Source organism: Zootoca vivipara, chromosome 6 (assembly GCF_965207765.1).
Source record: "Zootoca vivipara chromosome 6, rZooViv2.hap1.1, whole genome shotgun sequence".
Lineage (NCBI taxonomy): Eukaryota > Metazoa > Chordata > Lepidosauria > Squamata > Lacertidae > Zootoca > Zootoca vivipara.
The window spans coordinates 79,561,004-79,586,160 of record NC_142589.1 but is presented as its reverse complement, the minus strand read 5'-3'; the positions used below and the strand labels follow the sequence as shown (position 1 = coordinate 79,586,160).

The 25,157-nt window shown below is 48.2% G+C and overlaps 2 protein-coding genes across 6 annotated transcripts; both read right to left on the bottom strand.

Moving 5' to 3' along the window:
• Nucleotides 1-2,065: 2,065 nt before the first annotated feature.
• HIPK4 (homeodomain interacting protein kinase 4) lies at nucleotides 2,066-8,322 on the bottom strand. The gene is made up of 2 exons (XM_035119497.3): nucleotides 6,624-8,322; nucleotides 2,066-2,378 (listed from the first exon to the last, which is right to left on the bottom strand). The coding sequence occupies exons 1-2, from the start codon at nucleotides 8,268-8,270 to the stop codon at nucleotides 2,196-2,198; spliced, it is 1,830 nt and encodes a 609-aa protein (XP_034975388.1). The 5' UTR covers nucleotides 8,271-8,322; the 3' UTR covers nucleotides 2,066-2,195.
• A 6,368-nt stretch (nucleotides 8,323-14,690) lies between these two features.
• ZNF569 (zinc finger protein 569) lies at nucleotides 14,691-22,275 on the bottom strand. 5 transcript variants are annotated; one of them, XM_035119494.3, is made up of 6 exons: nucleotides 21,666-22,275; nucleotides 19,866-20,347; nucleotides 19,646-19,727; nucleotides 18,513-18,577; nucleotides 17,856-17,982; nucleotides 14,691-16,980 (listed from the first exon to the last, which is right to left on the bottom strand). In XM_035119494.3, the coding sequence occupies exons 2-6, from the start codon at nucleotides 20,277-20,279 to the stop codon at nucleotides 15,479-15,481; spliced, it is 2,190 nt and encodes a 729-aa protein (XP_034975385.2). In that variant the 5' UTR covers nucleotides 20,280-20,347; nucleotides 21,666-22,275; the 3' UTR covers nucleotides 14,691-15,478. The 5 variants fall into 5 exon arrangements, with proteins under 5 accessions (XP_034975385.2, XP_088528902.1, XP_088528901.1 ...); XM_088672776.1 differs by having other exon boundaries at nucleotides 14,691-16,974; XM_088672775.1 differs by having other exon boundaries at nucleotides 22,228-22,254.
• Between the last annotated feature and the right edge of the window lie 2,882 nt (nucleotides 22,276-25,157).

Here is a 25,157-nt window from a genome sequence, read left to right as displayed (position 1 = left end):
GCCTACCACACCCTTTCCCTGCCAGGACTCTTCCATGGCCCTGTGCCATGGATGCTTTAGTTGTAAAGGTAAAGGGACCCCTGACCATTAGGTCCAGTCGCAGACTCTAGGGTTGCGGGTCTCATCTCACTTTACTGGCCGAGGGAGCCGGCATACAGCTTCTGGGTCATGTGGCCAGCATGACTAAGCCGCTTCTGGCGAACCAGAGCAGTGCACGGAAACACCGTTTACCTTCCCGTTTACCTTTCCCTAACTATTTATCTACCTGCATTTTGATGTGCTTTTGAACTGCTAGGTTGGCAGGAGCTGGGACTGAGCAATGGGAGCTTACCCCGTCGCGGGGATTCGAACCGCCGACCTTCCACTTGGCAAGTCCTAGGCTCTGTGGTTTAGACCACAGCGCCATCCACGTCCCATGCTTTAGTTGAGGTTCCTGCATTTCAGGAGGGTCCCCTCCAACCCTATGATTCTAATAATTCTGTGGCCGCCTGCCAATGCACTTGCAAAGAAAGGGCAGCTGCCCACAATTCCTGTGTGTCAGGGATCTCCTGCCAAGCCTCCTCATATGCAAAGAGAGCACTTAAAGTGAGTACCTGAGGGATTGAGAAACCTCACCACACAGAGCCAAGAGAGTCACCTCCTCCCATGAGAAAGGGAGCAAGGAGCCTTTCCAAAGGTGGACTGCTTCTTGCAGCTCCTGCCCCTCCCAACATGAAGGGATCCTTTTCCCTTTCCAACGTCAGGGATCCAAGGCAGGATCTTCCATAATAATATTATTAATAATTTTATTATCTGTTCCCCAGCCACTCTGAACAGCTTCCAGCAAAACATAAAAATATAATAAAATGTCCAACAATAAAAACTGAAACTAAAAAAATTCCTTCCAGTAGCACCTTAGAGACCAACTAAGTTTGTCATTGGTATGAGCTTTTGTGTGCATGCAATGACAAACTTAGTTGGTCTCTAAGGTGCTACTGGAAGGAATTTTTTTAATTTTGTTTTGACTACGGCAGACCAACACGGCTATACCTACCTGTAAATAAAAACTGAAGTCAACCCATCTTGCTGATACTTGAACAAGGAGTGTAGTTGGCTTGGATTTGTTCCATTGCAGAGGCACAGACAGTGCTCAGGTTATTTCATATTCTGCCTTTCCCTTCTGCCTGCTTCCCCCTTCCCTTCCCTTTTATTCCCGAGCAAGTGCCTGAATTTAAGGCTGAAATGTGTGTGCGGTGGCCACCCTCAGGGTTTTAGGATTGCCTGGCATTCAGGCGACCACTACTAGGAATTCAGGACTGGAGTTGTAAGTGACCATCATACCCTTCTGAGATATGGGAGAGAGTGTGGGGTGCTTCTACACTCCCAAGTAAACCGCAGGGGTGTGGGTTGAACGGAGGAGTGCTGGGTGCCCTGCCTCAGGACCTTTAGAAAGTAATCCCTTCGTCCCAGGTTCCCTCCCACCTGGGGCTGCAAGAGAATGAGCCTGGTAGCCCTGCAGGGATGTTGTGTTGCAAGTGGGGCAATGCAGCGGGTGCGAGAAGCCTCTGTTGCACAATCCCTTTGGTCACAAACCCCATGGGCAGCCCCACAAGGAGCTGTGCCGGTCTGAACCACCGTGGGGCGAGGGTGGGGGAAATGAGCACCCAGCTAGCAGATGGGCTGATGGGGCCCACAAGGAAGTGGCTGGCCTAAAAAGCAGAAGCTGCCCAGTGGGACTGAGACCCTTCCATCGCCCAGGGTGGGGAGCCATGCATTGGTCTGGGTAGGGCGTGGACCAGTCCCTAGACAAATGTGCCATCAACGCCTTCTGCAATTGGATAAAGAGTTTATTATTGCTGTGGTCAAGTGTGTTTGTGTGCATCTGGCGCTGCTGGGAGGACAGAGGCGGGGGGCCCAGGCTGCAGTTTGCCAAGACAGACTGGCAGGCCTTTTTGCTCAGGGAATAGAGGGGATTCCCCCCCCCGCCCCGCCCCGCCCCATCCAGCCTGGTGCACCTTTTCGCACTGCCATCAGGGCTCCGCATAGTTCGGTAAGAGTAAGGTGGCTTTTATTAAAGCAAGTAGCTTTGGGCAGCGAGGAACAGTCTATATATTTAGTGGCTACAAAGGAATCTGTTTCGAGGGCCCCCGGCTGGGGCCATCTCTCTGCTGCGCCTGCCCTCGTCCGGGGTGGGGGGGTGGGGAGGGCCCGCGGGGTCAGTGGTGGCTGGCGATGTGTTGCAGGTACGGCTGCAGCTGGTGGCGGTTCCGGGAAGCGTGCAGCACTGCCTTGAGGGGGCCCCTCTCCATGCCATGCTCTGCCAGCCAGTTCTCCTTCGGCAGCCAGCTGGTGGGCCCAGGCAGCTGGGCGGCTGGCTCGTACACCTCTGGCTGCGCTCTCTGCCAAAGAGAAAGATGGCACCGCGTTACCGGACCCACGTCCAACACCAGCCCCTGGTTCCCTGCAAGCTAGGTGGCTATGGGGGGTCCCCTTCCAGCTCTGCTGTTCTGTGGTTCTGTGTTTTGTGCTGCATTCATGGGAGCAGCCCCAGGATATGTTTCAGGGCACTTGTGAAGCAGTAGCTCTAGGTGATTGGAGATAATTGCTATATAGAATTGTAGAGTTGGAAGGGGTCCCCAAGGGGGTCATCTAGTCCAACCCGCTGCAATGCTGGAATCACAGCTACAGAATCCCTGACCGGTGGCTATCCAACCTCTGTCCAGGAGTTCTATCTAGCACAGGCTTCCCCAAACTTCAGCCCTCCAGATGTTTTGGACTACAATTCCCATCTTCCCCGACCACTGGTCCTGTTAGCTAGGGATCATGGGAGTTGTAGGCCAAAACATCTGGAGGGCCGAAGTTTGGGGATGCCTGATCTAGCATTATGAATTTTCCCCACAGCATGAATAGTTTTAGAAGCTTCTTTCACTTATGTTTTCTCTAAATTTAAGTCCCAAGCACTGCAACCTTTCTATAATAATAATATTCTCTCCCTCCTCCCTAACCTTTTCTCGTATTATCCCCTATTACAGATTCCCCCACCTTATCATGCCTGTTGGTTTATCTGTCCCTTTTTTGGAGGTGGGGAGTAAGGCAGTTGGCCCTTTTCCCCAGCTCTGCTATATCCACTGGGAAGTTGGAACTACAACCCGTTTCCTGATGTGCCTAAGCCCATGCACAGCTCACAGAAGCAAGATACTGTTTCACTCTGCATCTCTTCCCAGAGGTTGGGCTTTGCCTCTTTCGCTGCTGCAGCACAAAGCTGGCACAAAATTCTCTCCCCACAAGACCCAGGAGTAGCCAGTGGTTCACTGGAGTAGGCGGAATGGTTTCACCCCACACCTGGCGCTGTGACCTGAATCTCACCTGGATTTTGTGATAATAAGACAGCTGTGTCCTTTTCACCATCGCCGAGGGATGGAGAAATTCTGCTTTCCCCTGCTGAATATTTTGATGTCAGGCTTCACTCCCCACTGCACCCCCATTTATTTTCATCTTCACATAATTTTCTCTGCCATTTACCCACAAGCCTCATTCACTCATTTACTAGCCCATCTTTCCTCCAGGGAGCTCAATGTGATGTTCATTGTTCTCCCCTCCATTTAATCTCCACAACAACTCTGCAAGGCTGAGAGAGACAGTGGCTGGCCCCAGATCACACCCAGTGAGCATCATGGCCGAGTTGTGGGGGTGGAATTTGAGCCCTGGTTTCTCCCAGGTCCTAGCCCAACACTCCTAACCACAACGCCACCCCTGGCTGTTGGCACCTAACCCTCATTTCCAGGCTTCTGAGCAGCTGCTGTCAAGGTAGCACTGGCCTCCAAGCCAAAACCGCAACAAGGCGAGTGAAGCTATGGTCCTGGCAGGTTGGCAAGGAGCATGTCTGTGCTGCAATCACCATGCGCCAAGCAGAAAGTGGAGACAGGCTGGGAATCCCCCTTGCCCTGTTGTGTTTGCAGTGGGAGAGGGAGGTCGGAGTCCTGCAAGCGGCTGGCAAGTTGTTTCTGTGGGGAGCAACTATTGACAACCAAGCTCTGAAAAGTGCAGATCCCCCCCTTTACCTTGCTCTTCCCATGCCATGAAAGGAGACCTTGAGGGAGGGGGACCCCTGCACCTTCAAACCACCCTGACTTTGTGCTCTTCCTTCACCCTGGCATTTTAATGTTAGGCTCCTCCTGGCTCAAGCTTGTCTGGAAGGCAGGAAAGATCTAGACCAACAGTTCCCAGAGGGAGGGAGTGGTCCCACCCTCTGGGGAGACAGTGGAATTACTTAGTGGGGGTGCTAAGAGGCAAATGGGTGGCAGGGAGGTGCTGGAGGTGGTGATTTACGGCTCCTGCTAAGGGTCTTTAAACCAGACACTGATATCATCCATCCATCGTGTTAGGATTTGACTGAATTTGCTGAATGTGGTACACAAGACTCTTGCCAAAGGACTGTCAGATTTTGAAAATCAGGCATCTCTGGACCAAGTTAATCAGTTTTGCTGAATTAATTCAGCTAAATAGTTGTAAGTGGCTTTTGAATAAATTGTGAATGTTTATAATTTTTATGGCGATGCTGCCTTCCTTGGTGGGTCATGCCAAGCGCTGGTCTGAATAATGCTTCTAATAGGGTGGGGTAGGGGGCACTGGAGAGAAATATGCCCCGCGGAGAACCTTAAGGTCCACAAACAACAATACTCTGGAGATCCCAAGCCATAAGGTGGCTAGATTGGCCTCCACTAGGGCCAGGGCCTTTTCAGTATTGGCCCCAACTTGGTGGAACGCTCTTTCACAGGAGACCAGGGCCCTGCGGGATTTGTCATCTTTCCGCAGGGCCTGCAAGACAGAGCTGTTCCGCCTGGCCTTTGGGTTGAACTTAGTCTGACCCCTGTGTTTTCCTCCCTCGTGGCTTGGATTTATGGACTACTTAAAATCAGGCTGCATTTTAATACTGTATTTTAATCTGTATTTTAATTAATTGCTTTTTATGTTTTATTGTAATTTTATTGGTGTGAGCCGCCCTGAGCCCGGTTTTGACTGGGGAGGGCGGGGTATAAATAAAAATTTATTTTTATTATTATTATTATTATTATTATTATTAAGTTCGTGGAACCAAGGGGGCATGTGTGGAAAGCAGCAAAGCAATACAGAGGGCAAAAGGAGTCACTGTTGGTCTGAGAGCAGGTGGGCAGCCTCATTTTTCTATCTGGGTGGAGGGGGAGGGAGCCTAGCCCTGGTAACTAAAGTATTGCCAGAGTTTCCAAGAGTTCTCGTTAGAACAGAAGGACACCAAGAACTCTGGCCAGAAATTTCAGTGTTAGGAATAAATCCTACTCGTGAGTTACAGTCAAATAAAGTATGTATTCTGGTAAGACTAACAGTCTTGAAGAGAACAAATGAATACAAACAAGGAATGAGCTTCAAGTTCACTAGATTGTATGTAGTTTGAAATAAATGTTACAACTTAGAAAATAATAGTACATTACAGTGTAACGACACAAAAGATATCAACTAATAATATCCGTAAATATCAGTCCGATTCCAAAAGTGTTCAAAAGGGTCGTTTTATATAGAGCCGGAATGCCAAGTCGATTCAGTAGAAGAACCCAGGACAGACAGGGCCCTGTTTTGATGTGAACGTCTTCATCAGCTGGTAATATCAAAAATATCAAATAATAACAAATAATACATAGATTACATCAAAATTCTCAATCGGCATGGCTTAAGTTTTATAGTATGACATAGCATTATATAGCATTTGGTCCCTTACATAATTTATGAGGTATCTACTGATATTTACGGACATTATTAGTTGATGCCTTTTGTGTCGTTACACCGTAATGTACTATCATTTTCTAAGTTGTAACATTTATTTCAAACTACATACACTCTAGTGAACTTGAAGCTCATTCCTTGTTTGTATTCATTTGTTCTCTTCAAGACTGTTAGTCTTACCAGAATACATACCTTTTTTGACTGTAACTCACGAGTAGGATTTATTCCTAACATTGAAATTTCTGGCCAGAGTTCTTGGTGTCCTTCTTTTCAGAGTTTCCAAGAGACCTTCCAGCACCTTATGGATCCCTGAAGACCCTTCCTTCCTACTTCACCCACAGGTGCACCCTCTCCTGGCTTAGCCCACTGCGGAAGTTGCCCCGGAGGCTTGGTGGTCGCCCAGTTCCAACACTTGGGGACACGCCTTGGACTCTTTCTTTGGTACACAGGGGAGTCAGGCCATTTTGGCCCATCTTAAGCAGTATTGTCCATACGGACTGGCAGCCATAGCCCCCTGGGGTTGGTTCTCAACAGTGGAATGGACTCCCATGAGAGGTGGTGGACTCTCCTTCCTTGGAGGCTTTTAACCAGAGGTTGGGTGGCCATTTGTCATGGATGAGATGCTTGCATTGCAGCAGGTTGGACTAGATGACCCTCGGGGTCCCTTCCAACTCTACAATTCTGTGATTCTCCCAGCCCTACCCAGAGATGCTTTCGGTGATTGAACCTGCAACGCAGATGCCCTGCCCTGAACCATGACTCTTCCCCAAGACCCATCTTCAGCCGAGACCCATCCCTTGCCTCAACTGTTGGGCTCACGGCTCCTCTGAGATCCCCACATCAGTCCCCCCACCCTGCTGTGGCCCCTTCTCCCCAGCCCTCGTTACCTGAGTGGTGGGCGAAAGCACCAAGCCCTTGGGGTAGCCGGGGTCTTCCCTGGCGTTGGACTCTGGCAGGGAGGCTGTGCTGGTGTTGCTTTCCTTCTCCCACGTGGGGGGCTCCTCGGGGGAGTATTGCCCCAGCAGGATCAGGTTCTCAAAGGTGGGGTCTGGCTTGGCATGGTGGGATACCTTGCGGTGCCGGGGGCTGCCGCGGCGGTTCCGGTAGTAGGCCGGGATGGGCTCTTGCTGCGGTTGCTCCTGGCGCAAGCGTAGGCTCTGCAGGACAGGCTTGCGCCGGCCGGATGCCGCCTCCGGGGGCCCAGGGTGGGTCGGCTCATACAGCCCCCCACTGGGCCCTTCTCCCCACACCTTCAGGGGTGCCTCCTGGCCGGCCTCGGCGATGCTGAGGTCATCCATCTGGCTGGTGGTCCTCTGGATGCCATGGGCGCTGTTCTCCTCCTGGAAACTGTCGCGCGCTGAGTAGAAACGCTCTTCTTCCATGGCACCGTAGAGCTGCGCCTCCTCCTCGGTCTTGCCGTGGCTGGGCAGCGACTCGTGGAGGCTGCGCAGGCAGAACTGGTAGTACTGGGTAAGGTCATAGTTCTGCTTCAGCGGCTGGGTGGAGACATACGGGTGCTTCAGGGCAGCGCTGGGCGTGATGCGCTCGTGTGAATCCCAGGTCAGCATGCGCTTGATGAGCTCCACCATGCTGCGCAGGTCGAAGTACTCGGCCAGGGCCTCCGTGTCCGGGTAGATCATCCTGTGGACGTTGACCGTCTCCATCTGGTCCAGGGACTTGAGCACGTACTTCCTCCTCTCCACTGACTTCACCTTGGTGTCGGCCAGGTACTCTGCCGGGGTCTTCAGCTGCCAGGAGTTGACCACCTCGGGGTGCTGGCTCCTCTTGAAGAAAAGGTGAGCCTTTCTGGCTGCGTTGAGCAGGGCAGGCCTAGGCATCCCCTGTGTCTCGCAGATGTACCGGATCTGGTCATACTCGTTGTTGCCAGGGTAGAGGGGCCAGCCCAGGTGCAGCTCGGCCATCACACAGCCCAAGGACCAGACATCCACCTTCTCGCAGAAGGGCAGGCCCAGCAGGATCTCGGGCGCCCGGTAGAAGCGGGACTGGATGTAGGGCTCCTTGACGTAGCGCACCTCGTTGAAGATGCTGGCTGAGCCAAAGTCGATCACCTTGACTCGGAAAGGGTACCTAACTTGGTCCACCAGCATGATGTTTTCGGGCTTCAGGTCTGCGTGGATGATGGAGAGCTCCTTCAGCTTAGCCAGGGCCCTCAACACCTGTATGGTCACTGTCCGGATGTGCCGGACGGGCAGCGGGGAAAAGTTGTGCTCCTTCTGGAAGTCAAAGAGGTTTTGCTCCAGCAGCTCGAAGACCAGGTAGAACTTGAGCTCGTCGTGGAAGAACTCGTGGAACTGGACGATGTGGGACTCCTCTGAGTCCACCTCGGACATGGTCTGCAGAAGCTTCAGCTCATTCTTGATGATCCTGCTCCGGTAGGAGTCGTTCTTTAGGATCTTGATGGCCACCATCTCGCCTGTGCTGCGCTTCCAGCTCTTCACCACTTCCCCGAAGGTGCCCTTCCCCAGGATCTCAAACACGTCGTAGAAGTCCGATTCCGACTCGATTGTGACCATCGTTCTGGGCTCGCCCAAGCTCAGAAACACGGGTGCAACGTGGCTTCTTGCAAAGAGAGGTTCAGCCGCGCCCTGGAGCCAAGAGAACCCCGGCCTGACTCCGGAACGAGAGATGATGCAACAGTCACTTGGTTCCAAAGTTGCCAAGTCGAGAAGGTTCTGTTATGGAGGTGGGAGGAGGGAACCGACTCCACCGAGGGGGTCCCCAACAGCACTTTTTTATGTGCTAACAAATGCTTTCCTGCCAATGTGAAACCGGGACGTGGGGGGGCACTAGCAAAGGACCCCTGAGATATGACCATTCTGTACTGCAGCGCCAGGATCGGGGTCCCACACGTTGAGTCTTAAGAGGCAGCCCTCACTTGAGGAGGCTCCAGTGCCCATGGATGGGAATGAAGACGACCTCTCGCCAAAAGTTTGGTTCTTCATGTGAACGTCTGTAAGGAGGTGGGAGTTCTTCCTTTATCTCCACACGCACACACCACCTTCAGAGCATGTGTTGTGTGACTGAAAAGCAAAAGATCTCTAGCCCCAACTTAGCCATCCCTGCAGTTTATATGTGGGGTCTTTCCAAACTGGCACCTGACATTAAATGGGAACGGCCATAGGTAGAGCATCTTACTTGGCATGCCGTTGTCTCAGGTTCAATCCCCAATGGTGTCACCAGGTGGGGCTAGGAGAGGTTCCTACCCTGGAGAACTATGGCTGCCAGTCCGTTTAGACAATACTGAGCTAGGTGGATGAATGATCTCAGTATGAGGCAGCTTCCTATGGATCAATGTGTATCTTAAAATAGGCTGTGGAGCCGACAGCTCCTCCAAACTTGTGCTGTGCCTTGTTTCTTCCTTGCCCCCCACCCCTTTCCTAGGGAAAAAAACTGCTCTTTAGCGATAATTTGGCAGAAATGGCTATCCGGGGGAAATCCAAATTGTCGTTTGCACTGACAGAGAGTGGTTTCCCCCAGGGGAAAGCAGTGGCCAAGAGGAAGTGTGGCTAAGCCCCAAGTTAACTTCCGCCCCCCACTTTTGTTGTAGGGGAGAAGAGTGAGCATCGCAGGCCAAAGCCTCCCCCCCTTCTATCCCTGAGTATCCCAGCTCCTTTCCCCGGGTGCAAGGGAGCCTAGGTAGGCCTCTGCTGAAGAGGGAGACTCTGCCCGTGGCTTCTTCCTTGAGTCTGATATTAGACAAAATTTGGGGGTTGGGTTGTACAGCCCAACTCCCCATTAAGGGACCCAGTATCCCCCTAGGTTCATTATCTGCCAGAGAAGAATGAGTGGAGGCAGGAACTAATTGGAACAAATTTGGGGGGTTGGTGAGAAGTTTGTCTATTAGTGGATTTGAGGGATTAGTAAGTGAAAAGAACTCCACCTAATGGGAAAGGTTTTGTCAAGAATTTCCTTCTACCTGCTTTAAAGGGGGGGGGTTAGAGTTGAACTGGGGGCTAAAGATGGCCTTGGTCTTGCTCTCATGTACCATTTCAGACATGTGGTTTATGCACATGTACCCTGTTTCTCATATTTTAAGACATACCCATAAAATAAGCCATAGCAGGATTTTTAAGCATTCAAGGAATATAAGCCATACCCCAAAAAATAAGACATAGTGATAGGTGCAGCAGCAATGCCAGCCGTGGCAGGAGGAGGAGGAAAAAAATAAGACATCCCTTGAAAATAAGCCATAGTGTGTGTTTTTAAGGAAAAAATAAATATAAGACGTGTCTTATAATATGAGAAACACAGTATGTTTACCTTGTGCACTTAGGAACATGCGTCTTATTTATGACACCTTAAAATTCCAGAAAGAGGTGAGCTCTTCGTGGCCGAAGCCTTTCTCCCTGCAGCGGAACTAAACCCTGCTCTGTGCTTTCATAGTCTCATAGAATTGCAGAGTTGGAAGGCACTTCAAGGATCATCTAGTCCAACCCCCTGCAATGCAAGAATTGCACCCCTGACAGATGGCCATCCAACCTCTACTTAAAAACCTCCAAGGAAGCACATCTGGAAAAGGACTGTAGAAGATTATTCCAATATATGATTACAGCAGCGAGGTTGTTATATGCACAAACATGGCAAGATGGAGCTCTACCTACTGTAGAGAAATGGTTGAGAAAATTATTGGACTTAGGTGAGATGGCAAAGCTAATGTGTTTAATTAGAGAAAAATCATTATTGACATTTACTAAGGTTTCGAATCTCCTTATGGACTTTTTGCATGAAAGAGAAAATGAACTTGTGACACCTGGATTTGAAGATTGAAAAAAATCACTGGCTTTTAGATAATAAAATAGTTGGACATTAATGAGTGGATACTGTATTTAGCTGCAGGACAGAGAACCAGAAGTCTTTTAATCCCCCCTCCAATTTTATTTCTTTTTTCTCTCTCTTCTGTTTCTTTCCCCCTTTCTTTTCTTTCTTATTTTTGCTACTGTTCCTTTTTTTAAAAAAGATTACTGTAGATCGTAAAAGCACTTTTATTCTGCTGTATCATTAAAAGATACTTCGTATTTGGTGTGAACTTTTGTATATCTTTGGACAATATTTCTTAAAATACAAACAAGCAAGCAGACCTCTGAGGAAGGAGAGGCCACCATTTTCTGAGGGAGCCTGCCCTCGGCTTTCACCCAACCCCTTCCCGGAAATGATGGGGGCTCAGAGTGAGGTGGCTGCCCCTCCAGTGGATCAGGCTGGGAGGCCCCCCAGCTCAGCCAACCCCAGCCAGCCTTTGCCCATAGCTGTGAGGGGTTTTTGGTCAGGCCAGCTCACCCCAAAAGTACAGTGGTACCTCGATTTAAGTACACAATTGGTTCTGGAAGTCTGTACTTAACTTGAAGCGTACTTAACCTGAAGCGAACTTTCCCATTGAAAGTAATGGAAAGTGGATTAATCTGTTCCAGATGGGTCTGCGGAGTACTCAACCTGAAGCGTACTTAACCCGAAGTATGAGTGTAACTGGTTCCGGAAGTCTGTACTTAACCTGAAGCATACTTAACCTGAAGCGTACTTAACCAGAAGTGAACTTTCCCATTGAAAGTAATGGAAAGTGGATTAATCCATTCCAGACAGGTCCACGGAGTACTTAAACTGAAAGTACTCAAACCGAAGCGTACTTAAACCGAGGTATGACTGTACATAGGGCATCCACTTTCAATTCATAGTGTCTTTTATTAGATGGGGATGACTCCCCTTCTGGAGACAGCCAGGGTCTTCGTGTGTCTGAGAGAAACAGTTGCCAGTTTCCCTGAGTTTCCCTCTTGGCTGCTTCGCCTCCCAGCTTGTCGTTCACCCCCCCCCCCCATTGTCTGGGGCTGGGAAGAGTTTGAGGGCAGCTGGATTACACACACACACACACACACACACACACACACCATGGCCAGGCAGGCCCAGGAGGAGCCCACGGAGGCGGCCAGGCCAGGAGATGGCGTTTCCTGCCCTTTTCCGTAGGTCCGGCCCTGCTTCTGCTTCATTGATTACACGAAAGCATTTGACTGTGTCAAATGGGGGGTTCTTAAAGAAATGGGAGTGCCTGACCACCTTATCTGTCTCTTGAGAAATCTCTATGTGGGACAACTGTTAGAACAGGATTGGTTCAAAATTGGGAAAGGGGTACAAGTCTGTCTGTATATGGTCTCCCTGCTTATTTAACTTAGGTATATGCAGAATACATCATGTGAAAGGCTGGACTGGATGAATCCCAAACTGGAATTAAGATTGCCGGAAGAAATATCAACAACCTCGGTTATGCAGATGACACAACTTTGATGACAGCTCAATATAAAAAAAAACCTAAGATCATGGCCATGGATCCCATCACACCCTGGCAAATAGAAGGGGAAGAAATGGAGGCAGTGACAGATTTTACCTTCTTGGGCTCCATGATCACTGCAGATGGTGAAAGCAGTCAAGAAATTTAAAAAACACCTGCTTCCTGGGAGAAAAGCGATGACAAACCTAGACAGCATCTTAAAAAGCAGAGACATCACCTTGCCAACAAAAATCTGTATCAGGCATCCCCAAACTTCGGCCCTCCAGATGTTTTGGCCTACAACTCCCATGACCCCTAGCTAACAGGACCAGTGATCAGGGGTGATGGGAATTGTAGTCCAAAACATCTGGAGGGCCGAAGTTTGGGGATGCCTGATCTATATAGTTAAAGCTATGGTTTTCCCAGTAGTGATGTATGGAAGTGAGAGCTGGACCATAAAGAAGGCTGATCGCCAAAGAATTGATGCTTTTGAATCATGGTGCTGGAGGAGACTCTTGAGAGTCCCATGGACTGCAAGAAGATCAAACCTATCCATTCTGAAGGAAATCAGCTCTGTGCTCACTGGAAGGACAGATCCTGAAGCTGAGGGTCCAATACTTTGGCCACCTAATGAGAAGAGAAGACTCCCTGGAAAAGACCCTGATGTCGGGAAAGATGGAGGGCACAAGGAGAAGGGGACGACAGAGGACGAGATGGCTGGACAGTGTTATCGAAACTACCAACATGAATTTGACAAACTGCAGGAGGCAGTGGAAGACTGGGGTGCCTGGCGTGCTCTGGTCCATGGGGTCATGAAGAGTCGGACATGACTAAACGACAACAAAAACAACATGACATATAGAAGAAATCTGAAGGCAGCCCTGTTTTGGGAAGTTTTTAATGACTGATGTTTTAATGTATTTTTAACCTTCTGTTACAGGGATGCGGGTGGCGCTGTGGGTTAAACCACAGAGACTAGGGCTTGCCGATCAGAAGGTCAGCGGTTTGAATCTCCGTGACGGGAATCTCCTGCCAACCTAGCAATTCAAAAGCACGTCAAAGTGCAAGTAGATAAATAGGTACCACTCAGACGGGAAGGTAAACGGTGTTTCTGTGCACTGCTCTGGTTCGCCAGAAGCGGCTTAGTCATGCTGCGCACATGACCCAGAAGCTATACACCGGCTTCCTCGGCCAGTAAAGCGAGATGAGCGCCGCAAAACCCAGAGTCGTCCATAACTGGACCTAATGATCAGGGGTCTCTTTACCTTTACCTTTTTAACCTTCTGTTGGAAGCCACCCAGAGTGGCTGGGGAAACCCAGCCAAATGGGCGGGGTAGAAATAATAAATTCTTATTCTCAATTTGATGCCAACTGCACCCTGAAAGGACTGAGACCTGAACTCTGAGGTCAAACACTGCCTTTAAACTGCATCAACCTCTTCCCAACCCCATTTCCTTTGGTATTACTATCTTATTTTTTCTTTCTAACAAAGCATTTTCCTTTTAGTGTTTGCTACTTTCCCAAATAAAGACAACCCTTCTTGGTTTTTTAAAATAAATTTATTGAAAGCATCTTAAATCCATACCAATTCTCAACATTACAAATACCTCCCCCCCCATTTTTCCCATTCCCCCTCCCCCCAGGACTTCCCCCAGCTCCCATAACTGTTTTATAGATCTATATTGTTTCTGCATGTTTTACAATTGTAACTGTTATTTTTATAATGTTCAAGTTTATATTATACTAATACAATTTGTGTACAGTATGTTTATTCAAATCCTGCCAGTGAGTCTAAGTCTCTTTGTTGTTTCTTCAGATAACTTGTAAAAAGTTCCCATTCTTGCTTAAAGTCTCGATTGTCCTTTTAACAAAGTTTGTATGTTAATTTTGCCAGTTCCACATAGCTCATCAATTTTTCTTGCCATTGTTCCTTCATTAGTATTTCTTCTTTCTTCCATTATTGTGCTAGCAAAATTCTTGCCGCAGTTGTAGCATACATAAATAAATTCTTAGTCTTCTTTGGTATGTGTTGTCCTAAAATCCCTAATAAAAAGGCTTCCGGCTTTTTAACAAAAGTCCTTTTAAACATTTTTTTCAATTCATTACACATCATTTCCCAATATTTTTTAACTTCTCTTACATTCCTATCACATATGGTAAAAAGTCCCTTCTTTTTCTTTACATTTCCAACACATCTTGTTCCCAGTTTTATACATTTTTGGACTGGTGTAATATACCATCTATACATCATTTTCATATATTTTTCCTTCAACAAAGAACAATGTGTAAATTTCAATATTACTTTCCATAGCTTTTCCCAGTCGTCAAATTGTAGATTATGTCCAAAGTCTTGTGCCCATCTAATCATTATTGATTTATCCTCTTCGTCCTTCATTTCTCACTATGACAAAATGCTATAGGCAAAGACAACCCTTCTTGTGATATGTGGAACCTCTAGATAAACTTACGTATAACTATTGGTATCACCATGTAGAACTATAATCCGTTACAGAAGACATTTGAAAAACTGAGGTGCAAAGGAAAAAAATTGAAAAACATGCAGTGGAAGATGTTCGACATCTGAAGTGCATTCGAAAACGGAGGCAATTACTTCCCAGTTTGCAGTATTCGAAAACCGAAACGTTCAGCTTCGAAGACACTAAAAAAACAAGGTTCCGCTGTATATCAAATAAACTTTATTTGTCTAGTGTCCTTTAGATGTCACAATATAACCCTGGTGGTTGCTCAACTCCTCCCTCTTTCCCAAAACATCACCTGCCCTTCTAGGGTCAGATAAGGCTGGAAGTGGTAGGCAATGTACACATCACAGCTTTACACAATGCAGGAGGGTGGCATGCGGATTACAAAATGCAGGCATACACAAATCAAGCCTCATACATTCTATCGAAAAGGCTAAATGCAATAAATACTAGGACACTTCGAACAGAATCAAAATCTATAATATCTAATATTCATTCAACTACCACAATTTTCACACCAAATCCTTCCTAGGAAAGCTCAGCATGGACAGCAACCTCATCAGTGTCACCAAATCACTCTTATTCCTCACCCCAGGGCATGACATGAAGAAAATATTCAATGAATGAATAAATCTTTATTTGCGTCAGCCACCGGCCATACCAATAAAACAACAATACGATATACAGAGAATAAAAATGAAAATCCATTATATAAAACACATTTTAGGGTTCTGAGTCAATAGTCAAATAGTGGATCTTATTCTAATTGTCCCAGCTAAAAGCCTTGCAACCTTTGCTGTCACCTGCTCATCTTGATCTGACAAGAGAAAGGAAACTGTAAAGAAGGCATTAAAGGTCTGGGTCAAGAACTTATAAGTCACAGTTCTGGGTACGTATTAGGAATAGCTATGGGGCACCAGATGGGGCAAGGAACCCAGCTACAATCCTTACCTCATACAAACTAAAGTCTCCTAAAAAGTCTCCAGTACTATAATTTGCCCCCAATGTGAGTTCTTTGATGGGAAACGAGATGGGCCTGGTGTATGAAGCTCTCTCCACATTCTTGGCACTGAAATAGTTTCCCCTCGCTGTGAATTCTTTGATGGATTGTGAGTTTGGCCTTCTCAATGAATCTCTTTCCACATTCCAAGCACTCATAGGGTTTCTCCCCTGTATGAATTCTGTGATGGGTTGTGAGATGGGCCCTCTGGGTGAATTTCTTTCCACATTCCAAGCACTCATATGGCTTCTCCCCTGTATGAATTCTTTTATGGACACTGAGAAGGCCTCTGCGAACGAAGCTCTTTCCACATTCGAAACACTGATATGGCTTCTCCCCTGTATGACTTCTCTGATGGGAAGTGAAACATATTTTCCAAGTGAAAATCTTTCCACATTGCAAGCACTGGTAGGGTTTCTCCCCTGAATGAATCCTCTCGTGGACAGTGAGCTGGCGTCTGTCAATGAAGCCCCTTCCACATTCCAAGCACTGATAAGGTCTTTCCCCTGAATGAATTCTCTGATGGGAAGTTAAACTGTCTTTTTTTCTGAAGCTCTTTCCACATTCCAAGCACTGATGGGGTGTCTCTCCTGTATGAATTGTTTGATGGACCATGAGGTGGCATCTTCGAATGAAGCTCTTGCCACATTCCATGCACTGATAGGGTTTTTCCCCTGTATGAATTCTCTGATGGGAAGTTAAACTGCCCTTTTTTCTGAAGCTCTTGCCACACTCTTGGCACTGATAGGGTCTATCTCCTGTATGAATTGTTTGATGGGCCATGAGGTGGCCTTTTCGAACGAAGCTCTTTCCACATTCCAAGCACTGATAGGGTTTCCCCCCTGTATGAATTCTCTGATGGGAAGTGAAACTGTCCTTTCGACTGAAGCTCTTTCCACACTCTTGGCACTGATAGGGTTTCTCCCCTGTATGAGTTCTTTGATGGACAATGAGCAGGCAGCTGTGACTGAAGTTCTTGCCACACTCTTGGCACTGATAGGGTTTCTCCCCTGTATGACTTCTCTGATGGACTGTGAGCTGGCTTTTACCTCTGAATCTCATTCCACATTCTAAGCACTGATAAGGTTCTTCCCCTGTATGGATTCTCTGATGGGTAGTTAAACTGTCCTTTTTTCTGAAGCTCTTGCCACACTCTTGGCACCGATAGGGTTTCTCTCCTGTATGAATTGTTTGATGGGCCATGAGGTGGCCTCTTTGAACAAAGTTCTTTCCACATATCAAGCACTGATAGGGTTTCCCCCCTGTATGTATTCTCTGATGGGAAGTGAAACTGTCCTTTCGAGTAAAGCTCTTTCCACAGTCTGGGCACTGATAGGGTTTATTCTCAATGGGATTTCTTTGATTTGAAGTGGAATGGGAGCTCTGACTGAAGTTCTCTCCACACTCTGAATATGGATATGACTTCCCCACTGTATGGATTTTTTCGTGGTCTCCCTCATTCTTCATCTCCAATTCATCACCACCTGCAACTAAGTGACAAACAGATTAGAGCCTCAGGAAGCAATGGATCCGCAAATTATGGAGCAGTGTTGGTTAATGCTTGTGACAGGGAAAGAACTGAAGGGAGTTAGATGTGAGGTCTTCCTACAGGGTTCACTTCCTGAGATTCAAAATTCAAAAAATCTGGATATTTTTCTGGGAAGGATTCTGTTTGGCCCAATCATGGCATCTGTGGAATCTCCAATGTCACTCATCTCTTTAGTCAACCAGGGACAGAAAGAAGCAAGAACAGAAACAAAAAATCTGACAGAAGCTACTTCTTGAATCACCTTGAAGCCTACATTTAAGATGCCCTGGGCAGTTTAGAGGAACCTGGAAAAAAATATGTGAGGATGGTCTTATCTCCACAGGAGGGTCTTCTGGTGAGCTCCTTTCCCCCTCCTCAGCACCATGCAACTCTGGAGGCCCTGGCCCTATTGGGGGGGGGGACAAGGATGGAGTCTGAGGGGGAAGGAATGCAGTCAGTCTTCCTTCTTCTTCTCCTCTGCATCTGGCCAGATGGTTCCCAGCCCTGCTGGAGTAATGGCTGCTTTCCTGAGGCCCTTCATCTTAATGGGTGGCTGTGGGAGGCTACAGACAGGACAGGCCTTCAAGAGTGAAAGGGGGGCCATCTTGGAGGGGGACACGCATGATTATAATAATAATAATTTCATTATTTATAACCCACCCGTCTGGCTGGGTTTTATGCTTTGAAAAAGCAGAACTGGAGGAAGAATATTCACAGGGAAAACAGTCAACAATCTCAGGTGCTGCTGTTGAGCCCCATCGAAATATCAGAGGCTCCTCCCATAGAGGGATGTGTTGAATTTCAAAGCAGGTAGGATGAGGCAACCGAGAATCTTACCAAGAGAGTCCAAGATCCCACAATTCTCCTCCATAACCTCCTTATGGAGAGCTCTCTGGTTAGGATCCAGCAGCGCCCACTCCTCGTCTGTGAAATACACAGCTACATCATCAAAGCACACTGGACCCTAAAAGAAAAAGGTTGTCCTCTTAGACAAAATAAAGGTGAACTGTTATACTTTACTCTATTGTTTTCTGCCTCTTAATGAATGTTCTGTTTTAATGGGAATCTTTTTCTGCACATTTTATGGATGCATATTTTGATGTTTTAATGGAATTATTCAGTGTGTATTTTCATGAGATCATTAAGAACCTGATGTTCTTCAAATCATGTGAACAACCATTTCCTTTTGCCACATGGTAGGATCCCCTTTCTTCTGTCCCTCTGTGCTGCTCTTGATGGGTGGGGAGGACCCTCCTGATGCCCTATAGACAACTTCAAGGTGCGCAGGGGGGCAACAATATGGGGATGAGAGGGGGGAAGCCCCATTCTGCGACTGATGATGTGAATCCTGGCCACTGTTTGGTATGGTGTATAAACTGCTTAGAAGCCTATTTTAGCATTCAACCCTTCTTTCCTTGGCGGTTCCTTCCACCATTCCTCTGTGTCCAACCCGTCCACGACATCCTCTTTCCCCACATGGCTCCTTCCTCCTACCTGATCCAGTTCCGTGATGTCAGCTTCCCCTTCGCCACCAAGAAAAGATGGACAGACAGGTCTTGCTACGAGAGAAAAAGGTACGTGCATGCTTTACTCAGAAAGAAAACTACAGTGGGCCTTCAAAAAAGTATGAGTTGCCACATAAATGTGGATGTTTGTACCCATTTCAAATATTTTTTTTATTTTTTTTATAAAGCATTTTATTAAATTTTCCAAATAAACACATTTAAAACAATAAACAAAACAAACAAACATTCAAAAACAAATACAACACACACAACTATCTTTTTAACAATTCTTTCCAAATTTCTCCTTCTCAATGCTCTGCCGAGCTTGACTTCCCTCCCTCCCCTCATTTGGTTTTCTATTCAGCTCTTATCTCGCAGTTCCTTTATTCCATCCATTTAAAATCAATTTGTAGGATTTATTTCAGTCCTGCAAGTGTCTTTAAACTTCTACAGTTCTTTTCCATATAATCCACAAATTTACTCCAGTCTTTTTGGAACCTTGTTTCCCCCTGGCTCCGGATCCTGCTAGTCAGTCTCGCTAGTTCCGCATAGCCAGGCATGTCAAACCTGCGGCCCTCCAGATGTTTTGGCCTACAACTCCCATGATCCCTAGCTAGCAGGACCAGTGGTTGGGGAAGATGGGGATTGTAGTCCAAAACATCTGGAGGGCCGCAGGTTTGACATGCCCGGCATAGTCTATAATTTTTGTCTGCCACTCTTCAATCGTCGGTAAATCCTGAGTTTTCCATTTTTGGGCTAATAAAGTCCTAGCCGCGGTTGTCGCATACAAAAATATTATATAGTCCTCCTTTGCAATCTCTTGTCCAATAATTTCTAATAAGAATGCCTCTGGTTTTTTGGGAAAAGTATACTTAAGAATCTTTTTCAATTCATTATATATCATTTCCCAAAATCTTTTAACTTTTTCGCATTTCCACCACATATGATAAAAATCTCCTTCCTTCTCATTACATTTCCAGCACTGCACCCATTTCAAATATTACTGTAGTTGTGCAAAAATACATCTCCCCTCCTCTGGGCTCTTGGTCCCCTGTGACCTCCCCCCCAAAGATGAAAAGAATTCACAAAATGTGACCAGAGAAAAAACTCCTCCCTCCTTACCCAGTGGCCTCTCTCTGGAGTCCAACGGAGTTCTGTCTACCTCAGAGGAATCAAGACTGATTTCTGCAAACAGATCCTTCCCCTGCAAGGGCAACAAGCATTCAAAAGAATTAGATTAGAACTGGAATGGCAAAGGATGGGCAATTTAGTATAGAATTGGGGAATACTCTCCCTCATGTTTTGAGCCCCTTGGGAGTATCCAGATGAAAGTCTCTCTCACCTGCTGCTCTGCCTGCTTTCTCTCCTCTGCCTGGCTCAGGAGGAATCCTTCGGCCAAGGCCACTGCCTGGGAACTGGTCTGTGCTCCACATTCCCTCACCCAGCTCTCTGTCTCTGGAGGAAGGAGAGCCAACAACTGCTCCAAGATCACCAGGTCCAGGATCTCAGCTTTCGTGTGCCTTTCTGGCTTCAGCCACCGACAGCAAAGGTGATAGAGTTGGTTGCAAAACTCTCGGGGTCCTTTGGCCTCCTGGTAGAAAAGCCGCCCGAGCTGCTGGCTCTGCACATCTGAGCGGAGGACGTCCTCATCACCCAGGATCCTTTGGACAGACTTTCCCCAGATTCCTCCATGGCTATGAGTTAGGATGGAATGGCCTCTTCCTGCTTCAGTGCCAGCCGAGTCTTCCTCATCCATCTCTGTTCTCAGGACACCTCCAAGAAATTGAAAGTTATGTCTGTCCTAATGTGTGGTTTTAGCAAATCCTAAAAAGCAAATACATTTTTTCTGATAAAAATGAATACACAATTGGGTGAATGTTCCCTGGGCAAACATGGATGAGTCTTTCTAGGAACCAGGGCTGGACTGTACCACAACTCAGACTGATCTTTCTTTTTAAAAAAAAGGAAGGAAGAAGAAGGAAGGAAGTCAGAATGGATGAGTTTGTGCTAAGTACCACTGGGACCCAAGGCAATAGTGGGGGTCTCTCCCACCCACATTTCTTTCCTGCTTCTGCCTCATGTTCCAACACTTAGAATCTCCCATATTCTCAAGACGCCTTCAGTGGGTCCCTCTTTCTTTATTCTGAGGGTCAGATATTTACCTGGCCAACCCCCCCCCCCCCGAGAGCCAAGTGGGTGGGGCAAAATAACTTGTGGGCAGGGCTGGAATCATCCCTACCTCTTGGCCTCCCTCATCCCACTCTCCTGCCTCTGGGTTTAGATTGCTCTCTGCCACAGATTCTCCCTGCTCACTGAGCCCTGTTACCTCTTCAGCTTCAGATACCTCCTCCTCCCAGTCTTCTCCCTCTGACCAGTCATCATTGCCCCCAAACCCCTCCCCTGGCCCAGAGCCGCCTTCCCCAGCTGGTTCCCCTCATCATTCCTCTGTGCCCACCCAGTCAACGCAGCTCCCTCCTTACATCCTTTATTCTGTTACCACCAGGTTGGGCTCTGCTTTTCTTTAGGGTGAAGACAGTCCAGCCTCCTGTTCTCTCCCAAGGGCAACTCTCTCCCCCTGCACTTCCCAGCAGCTGGCATTCAGAAGCATGGCTGCCTCCAATTGTGGGGGCCAGGAGCCATTGCTAACCCACTGCTCCTCCCTGAATTGGCCTCATCCTCTTCTAAAGCTATCTCGCTTGGTGGCCATCCCTTCCTCCTGTGAGAGGGGGTTCAATGGGTCTAACTGTGCACTGTGACATGGAAGGACTTTATCATAGAGACCAAATTTTTATTTCTATCTCCAAAGGTGTCCATCTGGCTGCCACCTGGGCTGATGAACGTGGCTGTTTCCTCAATCCCATCGGGGTTCCTTTGCATGCCCTTTACTTCCTGACTCAGTGACCCTCCCCCAGGAGCAAGCGGCGTCTTGATGCTAAGGAAGAAGAGAGTTGCAGACCTCCTGCTACTTGCAGCCTCCCTGGTTTTGCAGAGTGGAAGCGGGGCAGAACCTCTTGTCCCTGGCTTGGGGATCCCCCTGCAGGAACTGCGCATGCTCCCCATGGACCCGCCCCCGCAGCCCTGGGACACCCCCGCCCCACTTCTCCCCCAATGCACCCTAAGCCAGAAAAGTGAGGAAACTCACCAGGTCCCTGAAGGGAAACTGAGGCGGCTCCTGCAGAGGAGACGAAAGCCACCTTCCCCCTCTTGCAGGGAGGAACCTGGGAAAGTGGGAGGGGCTTTGGCTCGGGAGGACCTCGCTCCCTTTATTTCCTGTCCACTCTAGCAATGCATCTCAGTTCCTTTTTACCCTTGCAAGCTGGAGCAAACCAAGCTCACATTTTCTCTCTCTCTCTCAGGAACCCAGGAGGAGCCACGTGAATTGCAGAAATAAACCCGAATAAGACAGGAGAGATCTGCTGGTAGAACACGAGTCTCTTTGATCTCAGGGTCCTGGGTTCGAGTCCCAGGGGTTGGGCTAGATGACTTTGGGGGTCCCTAATAATGACGACTCCATGGCTCTCGTGGTTGGCCTTCTGCGCTGTTCCTTTGAACCCTTGCAAAGCGGAGCTTCCCAGGCTCCCTTCTCTCTCTCTCAGGAGCCAGGCACCCAGTGGGGTCTTCTTTGGAGGACCCTCCTGGCTGCCCTGCACTCTCCCCTGCAGCCCTGGGACTCCCTCATCACCCCAACGAGAAAGGAGACTCACCGGATCCCAGAAGGCGCCACTGAGGCAGCCCTTGCGGAGCAGAGAGACAACAGCCCCCCTCCCCTTGCAGAAAGGGGGAGCCTCCTCCCTTTATTCCCGGTCCTCTCTAGAAATCCAGCTCAGTTCCTTTTAACTCTTGGCGAGCCGGGCGCACCCATCTCCCCCCTCTCTCCCTCTGCCAAGCAGGCTCCCCGGGCATGGCCTGCACCCATGGGGGTCTTTTTGGGGGCCCCTCTGGACTGGCTTCTGAGCTGTTCCCTCCCTTGGAAACAGAAGCAGGAAGAGCACGAAAGGCCCGGAGGGGGAGAGGCTCTGCAAGGACATCCTCCTGGCCGGCCTTTTCCTCGCCAAGCTCTCCGGGCACCAGCGTGGCTTTCATTTTGATGCCAACAGCACCCTGAAATAACTGAGACCTGAACTCTGAGGTCTAACACAGCCTTAAAATCGCATCAGTTTCGAATTTTCCGTATCTGGGCAAGGTAATTGAGAGAGCTGTTGCTGAACAGCTTGGCAGGTACTGGAGGTTTCCCTCCTGGTTTCAGGACCGAGAGGGCTCTGGTCTCCTTAACAGATGATCTCCGTAGACAACTGGACTGAGGTGGGTCGGGACTGCTGATTCTCTTAGATTTGTCAGCAGCCCTTTGACATGGTCATCATCATCTTCTGGAGCACCGCCTCACCGAAGTGGGGATACAGGGCATAGCCTGACAATGGTTATGCTCTTTAATCCCTGGTTGGGGACAGAGGGTGGCGCTAGGGAGGGAGATGTTGTCGTGCCACTCCTCGGTGTGTGGTGTGCTGCAGGGCACAATCCTCTCCCCAATGCTTTTTAACATCTTTATGCGCCCCCTTGCCACTATTGTCCGGAGGTTTGGGCTGGGTTTTCACTCGGCTCTATCTGTTGATGGATGGCCACACCGACTCGGCCGCGGACACACTGACCAGATGCTTGGAGGCTGTGGCTGGATGATTTCGTGGGAGCCGACTGAAACTAAATCCTTCAAAGACAGAGGTCCTCTGGCTGGGTCAGGATGGCATAGGGATGAGAGACCAACTCCCTTCTCTTGCGGGGGCCCAATTAGTGCCATTGCCTTCCGTTAAGAGTTTGGGTGTAATCCTTGACGCCTCCCTTTCTATGGAGGCGCAGGTTACAACAACAGCTAAGGCGACATTTTTTCACCTTCGGCGCATCTAGCAGTTGGTCCCTTACCTTTCCCACCCCATCCTGGCCACAGTGATCCATGCAACGGTCACCTCCAGGCTTGATTACTATAATTTGCCCTTGAAGCTGTCCCAGAAACTCCAGCGGGTGCAGAATGTTGCAGTGGTCCCTGCCACGAGAGCATATTCACCCAGTGCTTTTCCAGCTGCACTGGCTCCCGGTGGAGTACAGGGTCAGATTTAAGGTGGTTTTGACCTTTAAAGCCCTTCATGACCTAGGACTCTCGTACTTACGGGACTGCCTCTCCCGGTATGCCCCGCGGAGGACCTTAAGGTCCATAAATAGTAACACCCTAGAGGTCCCGGGCCCGAAGGAAGTCAGATTAGCCTCAGCTAGAACCAGGGCCTTTTCAGCACTGGCTCCGACCTGGTGGAACGCTGTGTCTCATGAGACCAGGGCCCTGTGGGACCTGATTTCTTTCCGCAGGGCCTGTAAGACAGAGTTGTTCCGCCTGGCCTTTGGCCTGGACCCAACTTGATCCCCTCCCCCACTTTCCCTTTTCATATGAGGCTGCATTTCAATTTTATTTTTGTATTTAATCTTGTTTTTAAGTTCTATCTTAATTGTTTTATATCTAGTGTTAGCCCCCCTGCGCCCAGTTTTGGCTGGGGAGGGCAGGGTATAAATAAAAATTATTATTATTATTATTATTATTATTATTATTATTATTATTATTAGCCTCTTCCCAATCCTATTTCCTTCGGCATTACTCTCTTTATTTTTTCTAGTAAAGCATTTTCCTTTTAATATTTGCTACTTCCCCAAATAAAGACAACCCTTCTTGTGATATGTGGAAGCTCTAGATAAATTTACATATAACTATTTGTATCACCATGTAGAACTACAATCTGTTCCAGAAGACAATCGAAAACTGAGGCACAAAAATGGAAAAACATGCAGCGAAGACATCTGATGTCCGAGGCGCGTTCGAAAACGGAAGCAATTACTTACAGGTTTTCGGCATTTGAAAACTGTAATGGTTGGCTTCCAAGACACTCGAAAACCGAGGTTCCACTGTATATCAAGCTAGCTGGCCCGGCCACGCGTTGCTGTGGCTCATCCATGTGATTCCCCCCACCCTGTGGCAATCCATGACGTATCCTCCTCCCCCCACCTTATCCCTGTGATTCCCCCACCCTGTCCCGACCCATGACATACCACGCCCCCTCTTCCCCCCACCCCGGCTCATCCCTGTGACTGGTCCCACCGTGTCCTGACCTATCCCATCCCCTCCCCCCAACCCCCACCCAGGCGAGTCAGTACCTCCATTCAGCCTAGTCTGTAAAGGCTTCAGCCTAGTATGTAAACGGGAGCCGAGGTGCTGTTGAGAGGGAAGGTTTTATAGGTGCAGTAGCAGTGTAGCCACCACTAGAGGGTGCTGGTTTGCAACCTGGTTCTTTTCCCAGCATGCATTTTTGTCTGGGTGGTGTGTTTTGAAACACGAGGTTTTGGGGGTTTTACCTGGCACAGGTGTGACATCTGTCTTTGAAAATGGTACAGGGTCACACTCATATTCGCATGCGGCATTGTGTCAAAATTTGAACGCAATCGGTCAAGCGGTTTTGGTGAAATGTGGATACTAACGGACATGGCCAGTTTACATTTTTATATATATAAATAAACTTTATTTTTCTAGTATCCTTTCAGTGTCACTATATAGCCTTGCTTCTCCCACCTTACAATCAGCGACAGAAATGAGGATGGAAAC

Excerpts from the sequence above, each read along its gene's own strand:
- ZNF569 (XM_035119494.3), bottom strand. The coding sequence starts at position 20,279 with ATGGATGAGGAAGACTCGGCTGGCACTGAAGCAGGAAGAGGCCATTCC. Across the intron at positions 19,728-19,865 it reads GAAAGCAGGCAGAGCAGCAG|GGGAAGGATCTGTTTGCAGA; the intron begins GTGAGAGAGACT and ends TTGCCCTTGCAG. Across the intron at positions 18,578-19,645 it reads CTCCAGAGAGAGGCCACTGG|CAAGACCTGTCTGTCCATCT; the intron begins GTAAGGAGGGAG and ends TTTCTCTCGTAG.
- HIPK4 (XM_035119497.3), bottom strand. The coding sequence starts at position 8,270 with ATGGTCACAATCGAGTCGGAATCGGACTTCTACGACGTGTTTGAGATC. Across the intron at positions 2,379-6,623 it reads TGCTTTCGCCCACCACTCAG|AGAGCGCAGCCAGAGGTGTA; the intron begins GTAACGAGGGCT and ends TCTCTTTGGCAG.